Source organism: Dipodomys spectabilis, unplaced genomic scaffold (assembly GCF_019054845.1).
Source record: "Dipodomys spectabilis isolate Male_0828 unplaced genomic scaffold, ASM1905484v1 ptg000083l, whole genome shotgun sequence".
NCBI classification, from domain to species: Eukaryota; Metazoa; Chordata; class Mammalia; order Rodentia; family Heteromyidae; genus Dipodomys; species Dipodomys spectabilis.
In genome coordinates this window covers 2790504-2797688 of record NW_024870760.1, presented here as the reverse complement: position 1 = coordinate 2797688, position 7185 = coordinate 2790504, and the positions used below count along the sequence as shown (strand labels likewise).

The 7185-nt window shown below is 44.6% G+C and overlaps 1 protein-coding gene across 2 annotated transcripts in view; it reads right to left on the bottom strand.

The window, feature by feature from the left end:
* Nucleotides 1-142: 142 nt before the first annotated feature.
* The window catches only part of Gnal (G protein subunit alpha L), a 147866-nt gene continuing 140823 nt past the window's right edge, over nucleotides 143-7185 (bottom strand). For both annotated transcript variants that reach the window (XM_042683658.1, XM_042683659.1), the window contains exons 11-12: nucleotides 6720-6787; nucleotides 143-949 (exon numbers count right to left, since the gene is read on the bottom strand). In XM_042683658.1, the coding sequence (XP_042539592.1) occupies nucleotides 803-949; nucleotides 6720-6787 (215 nt within the window). In that variant the 3' untranslated portion in view covers nucleotides 143-802. The remainder of the gene's footprint in view (nucleotides 950-6719; nucleotides 6788-7185) is intronic.

Below are 7185 nucleotides of genomic sequence, written 5' to 3'. Positions count from 1 at the left end.
GGCTGGTGCTCTACTACTTGAGACACACTTCTACTTCCACCTTTTTTGGTGGCTAATTGGAGATAAGAGTGTCACTGATTTTTCCTGCCTGAGCTGGTTTTGAATTACAGTCCTTGGATCTCAGCCTCCTGAGGAGCTAGGATTATAGGCATGAGTCACCAGCTATTGGATTGTTTTTAGACTGGACGCATTTTGCAGTAGTGAATGGGGTAGGTTTTCCTCTTAAGTGTAAAAGAATAAAAGAAGTGCTCTATTAAATTGCCTGCAGCTTTCAGCGACTGTAAATGTGGCTGCAGAAGCATTTCTCTTGCTGGCCTGGGATCTACTCTAAGCCTTGGGCTAGTGCAGATAACAAGGATAGCCACCTGTCTGCCTGCAGCTTTGTAAAGGGGAAAAAAACAACAACAAAAAACAGCACCTCATGGCACTAAATATTCCACAATCAAGTTTGGTAACCTGAAAAAAAAATCAAGTTCTCCTGGATGAACCAACCAATCAATCAAAGAATAAAAAGGATCTCCACCCAGAGAGACTCACTGCAGTGTTACCCCAAAATGAGGGTTGGTTGGAATGGGGAGATTTTGTGTTCCATGAAAACAAAAGCTACAGAACCAAACCTGGGGGGAACAGAGGTAGCCAGAGGCTTGGTGGTCACACGTGGTATACCCAGGACAAGACACTAGACACACGCTACGTCCTACCATGGCTTGGGGCTGACAGATACAAGTCCAGAGGAAAGCTTCCGCCTTATAGAGTGGTCACAAGGTGCGGGGGAGGCAGGTGGCGAGGATGGTGGTGGTCCTCACAGGAGTTCATACTGTTTGAGGTGCATCCGCTGGATGATGTCACGACAGTCGTTGAACACCCTACGGATGTTCTCCGTGTCCACAGCACAGGTGAAGTGTGGGTAGCAGTAGTGTTTGCCATCGCCAGTGGCCGTGCTGATTCTCTGCAAAAGAAAGCATCGGTGCTGAGGGTCACTGGCCACGAGAGGCGAACAGGGTAGTGAGACTTTTTGCAAGGATTGGAATAGCTTGGATCTGGGTCTGGCTGGCCCTTGTCACCCAGGAGCAGCTAGCAGGGTGACTTTCTAGGTTCAGCGCATGTGGCAGGGATCAGACAACATTGTCCCTGCCATAGCTAGTGTCAGTGAAGCTAGAGAGGCAGCCCAGGCAGCCCAGGACAGCTGTGGATGGGACAGAGCAGGCTGAGATTTTGCAGAAAGCCAACAGGCATCTTACCCAGCATGGTGGACAGAACTTGCTCTCATAACAAAAATGCTTTATCCTGTTGGCCTGTAGTCATAATCACCAGCAGATGCCACTGAAGAACTGAGAGTTTGGGAGGTTTCTTTTTGGTGCCAGTACTGGGGCTTAACTAAGGGCCTTGTACTTTCACTTGTTTTTTTCTGCTCAAGGCTGGTACTCTACCAGTTGAGCCACATTTCCACTTCTGGCATTTTTTTCACTGGTTGATTGTAGGTAAGAGTGTCTCTGGCTGCTGTGCTATGCTGCGGGGTGGTATTAAAGGAAAGTGCCCTGCTATCAACTGTGGGAAATTCAGGGTCAAATATGAGGACATCTCTGAGCCATAGGCTCACTACATGGGGAACGGTAGAGAGCAGGATATACGGCTTTAAAAAGTGTCCCCCAAAATTCATAGATTGAATCCTAACCCTAGCACCTCAGGAGGTGATAGTACTTGGTGGCAGGGCCTTTAAACAACTGACTAGAATTCCTTAAGGTGATCCTAATACAACTGACTGGTGTCCTTGTGAAAAGAGGAGATGAAGGCATAGATTTCCAGGGGAAAGGCCCCGAGGGGGCCTAATGAGAAGGTGCCATCAGCCAAGGGCAGAGGTTTTGGGAGAAGCCAACCCTGCTTGTACTGTGAGAAAGCATAATTCTGTTGGAGACTCATATCTCAAATAAACACTCAAAAGCCAGAAGTAGAAGTATGGGTCAAGTTGTAGAATGCCAATATTGAGCAAGAAAGCTAAGGGTACAAGGCCCCGAAGTTCAGCCCCAGTACTGGCACAAAACAAAAACAGTTGTACACTGATGGCCCACATCTGTAATCCTAGCTGCTCAGGAGGTGAATTCTAGAGAATTAGAGCCAGCCTGGGTAGATAAGTCTCCAAAACTACATCTACAAAATAACCAGCAATTAATTTGTTGTTACTGCTGTCGTTAATAAATCCTTTTTGGCGGTGAAAAAAAAAAAAACCCAGCAAAAGGCAAGGCTGGAGGTGTGGCTAAAGTGGTGGAGCACCAGTCAAGCAAATGTGAGGCTCTGAGTTCAAAATGCAGTAACAACAATAAAGTAAAAATAAATAAATGGTCAAGGGGGAGGGCAAATGGGAGAAAATGAGGGAGGGGGGTAACACTGTTCCATAAGAAAGTACTCATTACTTTATGTAACTGTAACCCTTCTCAACATCATCTTTACAATACAATAAAATAAAAAAAACAAGTGAAATAAACGTCAAGTCTCAGGCCTTCTGCATGGTGGGTCACCTGCTGTTTGTAGCCCAACTCCCCGAGGCCTCTCTGAAGACATCTCAGATGAGCTTGTAACCAGAAGACTCACAATGCTAAGTGTCAAGGCCTATGTGTCAACCTTAGGATGCCTGTGAGGGAGGGCAGCCCATCCCTTGGCTTTGTAGGAACTTCATTTGGTGAAGAAGATCTTTTTTGGAGATTGGCAGGATCTTGGGGACCTAGTATAAGAGATGGCCCACAAATTAACTGGGGCAGGATAAAGGCTAGCCATCCCAGCCTTCTCCATTACAAACCCCAGATGTTCTCTCCTGCAAGCCAGGTAAGACTGGCCCACCTGCTAGGTGTCCCTGATCTTCCTCAGTGGACTGTCGGACCAACGGAAGTCACCTCTGACCACCTTGAGGCCTGCAACTGTTTGTCTGTGTATACCTTTCTCACTTCTTGACTCCATTTCTCTCGATTTAACCAAAGGCACACACATGTCTGTTTCCCAAAAATGGCTGAAGATGTACTAATGTGCTGTCTTTCTGTGGCTAGTGTAATCTTTCTCTGCCCTTCCCTATGTCAGTTGGCATATATGGGTGAGTGGCTGGACCTGACATGTGGCACTCTTGGGGTTTGGGCCTGTTGCCTAAGAACCTGGTTTCATGAATACCTAGTTCTCCCACTCCTGGCTCTCTGGTTCTAAGTTATTTCTGCTGTGAAGATGGTTCCTGCTTCCCCCTGTGGGAGGAAGTGGTCTTGTCTGACACCAACCCTTGGTGGTAAGTCCCCAAATTGTGCAGAGACTGGTTCCCTTGTCAGAATGCACTTAGTTAAAGGAGATCTCTTCACAGTTCAAACTCAGCCTCTCCCTCAGAAAAAAGTTTCACACTTTCAGCACCCTTTTCATGATCTAGGTTCCTTTAAGTACTAAGGTGCTCTTACTTTTCCTTCCTTCCTTCCTTCCTTCCTTTCTCTTTCTTTTTCTCCCCCCCTCCCTTTCTCTTTCCCTTTCTCTCTTTTTCTTTCTTCTCTTTTTCTTTCTCCCCCTCTCTCTCTCTCTTTCTTTCTTTCATCCCTCCTTCCTTTTTTTTTTTTTCTCTTTGTGCTGGTACTGGGGCTTAATCTCAAGGTCTGGGTACTGTTCCTGAACTTTTTCAGTTCAAGACTAGTGCTCAATCACTTGAGCTACCCTCTACTTAATGGCCTTTTGTTGGTTAATTAAAGATAAGAGTTTTACACAGTTTCCTGCCTGGGCTGCCCAGGCTGGCTTTGAATTGCATTTCTCAGATCTCAGCCTCCTGAGTAGCTAGGATAAAAGGCAAGAGCCACTGGTGCCTGGCCCAATGTGCTGTTTCAAGCAGTAGTAACTCCTGTCCAGATGAACAGAGAAACCTGAGTTGTTCAGCCTGCCCGGCTGCACTGTGTGTCTAGCATTTACCAGTTCCAAATGCCAACTCTGCAGAGCTCTTACACCACAGGTAAATTTTATCATTTAATATGAAAATTCAGCTATCGTGCCTTTATTTCCTCTGATTCACAAAGTTCATACAAGCCAGGTTTGAGACTGACAGGGAAGAAAAGTTTTGTCCAAGTTTGAATACCCATTTATTTTTGTTTGTTTGTTCTGGTACTCCGGTCTTAGGCACTGTCCCTTAAATTTTCTTTTTGCTCAAGGCTGGCACTCTACTACTTGAGCCACAGCTCCACTTCTACCTCTTTGGTGTTAATTGGAGATAAGAGTCTCACAAACTTTCCTGCCAGGGCTAGCTTGACTCTCAGATCTCAGCTTCCTGAGTGGCTAGGATTATAGGCCTGACCCACTGGTACCTGGCTCTGCCCACTGATTTTTGGAGAGGGTATGGATTCCAGTTCCAATCTTCATCTAAATGCCTGACATTTACATGCAGAACTAGCATCTCATTAGAAGAAAGCATTATTTTTATATATATTTTTATGGCCTTACGAGAAGTAAAAACAAATCCTACTGCTATAAACTACATTGCCTTATGAGAGCTTTCCACTATGCATGAAATGGAAAAGGCCTGAGAATTTGGCAGCAGAGAAACTGGCTGGCTGTATTTAACATAGGGTCCTAAGTTTATTCAGTTGGGGCTTTCTCTGTGCTGCCCTTCACTTCTTGGGACTCTTGTTCTCTGGGGACTGATGACCTAGGGTCTAGCACGTGCTGGCCACACACACTACCACCTGAGCTGCACTGCCAACACTTTTTGTATTTTGTTTTGAGATGGGGATTTTATTAACTTGGCCCCAGATGGCTCTTCCCCAGTGATCTTCCTCACCTCCTCTCCCAAGTACCTCAATGCTTAATAGGGTTTTCTTTCTCATTATAATTGCTTCCTAAGTCACTATAAGATTCCACCTCTATGCCCTTCCCTAACTGTTGGGTTTAAGAGGGAATCTACTTCAAGGGCATGGTGGAATAAAGGACAGATGGAGGCCAGACAGGAGGGTAGTGGTGTTGTTGTTATTATAATTGTAGGAGGTATTTGGGGGCCTGAACTCAGTGCTTGGGCACTGACTGTTAGGTTTTTCACTCAGGACTAGTTCTCTGCCACTTGAATCTCAGTTCTTCTGGCTTTTTAAAATGATTAGAGGGGATAACAATGCTTGACAAAAATGTACTTATTACTTTATTGATGTAAACTGTAAACTCTCTGTATAGCATCTTTACAAAAAAATAAAAATTAAAAAAAAAATGGTTAACTAGAGATTAAGAATCTTACGGACTTTGCTGCCCAGGCTGGCTTTAAACTGTGATCCTCAGATCTCAGCCTCCTAGGCAGCTAGGATTACAGGCGTGAGCCACCAAGGCCTGGGTAGGAGGAACTTATCCCATGCCTTGGGCTATAACTTTCACTTGTCATAAGGTAACCTTCCCTCAGTACTCCAAAGGCACTTGGAATTCTACCAGGAACAAGCTCCTGGGAATATGTTGGCATTTACTAATTTTAACTTAGCACAAACTTCAAATCCAAAAAAAGGTAGTGGCGCAGATGTGTAATCTTAGCATATAGGAAGCAGAGGCAGGAGGTTGCTAAGCCCAAGATCAGCTCTGTCTGACCTTGTCTCAAAAACCTAAGAGCTGGGGATGTAGCTCAGTGGTAAATCTTTTGCCTAGCATGTGCAAGACTTGGGTTCTACCCTCAGAGCTGAAACAAAACAAAACTGATCTGGGTACTGGTGGCTCATGCCTGTGATCCTAGTTAGTCCTCAGGAGGGTGAGAACTGAGGATTCTAGTTCAAAGCTAGCCTGGGTAGAAAAGTGTGAGATTTTTTTATCTCCAATCAACCACCAAAAAAGCTGGAAGCAGCCAGGCACCAGTGGCTCATGCCTGTAATCCTAGCTACTCAGGAGGTTGAGATCTGAGGATCATGGTTCAAAGGCAGCTAGGCAGGAAAGGTCGTGAGACTCTTATCTCCAATAAACCACTCAGAAAACTGGAAGTGGCGCTGTGGCTCAAGTGGTAGAGCACTAGCCTTGAGCTGAAGAGCTGAGGGACAATGCCCAGGCCCAGAGTCCCAGATTTCAAGCCCCATGACTGACCAAAAAGAAAAAAAAAGCTGGAAGCAGAGCTGTGGTTCAAGTGATACAGTGCCAGCCTTGAGCAAAAAAGTTACAGGACACCACCCAGGTCCTGAGTTCAAGCCCCAGTACTGGCATGTGGACATACACACACACACACACACACACACACACACACACACACACACAAAGTGAAAAATGTGTAAGGTAATAAAGCACATAAAGCAAATGTGCCCCAATTTTAGCAATTTGTTAATTTGGGCAAAGAAGTATATGAATATTTTGAATCACAGTTCTTTAATGTTTTATGTAAATGTAACATGCACAAAATAAAAAGTTGGAAAAAAAGGAGAAATGTCAGAAACACAGCACTCACACTTTGGTACTCTTCTCCAAAGTGTGAGTGCTGTGTTTCCAACTCTGCTGAAGGACTTTATTCTTTCCAGAAAATACAGTGAATATGTCTAGCCCTTTTGAGTTCTGGTTCCTCAGGTACCACTTTTGGAAGCTGTCCAAGCTTGACTCTCTGAATATTGGTATCTCAGCCAGGATATGAAAGTCATTCCTTCTTTTACAGACCATTCTTTTAGACAGGAGTCAGTGATCATGGAAAGGTGAATAATAGGAAAATTTACAGAACAATGGAACTCTAAAGTAGCAGGAAAAGAAAAGTTAACAAAATTGCTTACCAAGAACAGATCTCGGATGAAGAACTTAGCTCTTGTAACTTTGGGGTCTTCACCTGCATCCGGTGTGGCTGGAGAAATTAAAAATGAAATTTTATTCAGCTGACATAAAGCAAAGATACTACAGCATAGGAACAAAGAAGGAATTACCAGTTGGGCTGCTGTATGTTCACAGCATTATGGCAAGGCAAACACGAAAATCAAATTTTCATTTCCTGATCCTCCCAAATGATTTTAATACTTACAGCTCTGAAAAATGGTTCTTTGGTAATGTTATGGGGACTGAATGTGTATATCCTCCCCAAATTCTTGTCTTACTTGTTTTTGGTACAATGGTATTACCAAGTGAGAACTTTGGAAGGGTGTCTAGGTAATAGGGACTCTGCCCTCATGATTTTTTTTTTTTTTTTGGGGGGGGGGGGGTTGGTCTTGGCACTTGAACTCTGGGCCTGGGCGCTGTCCCTCAGCT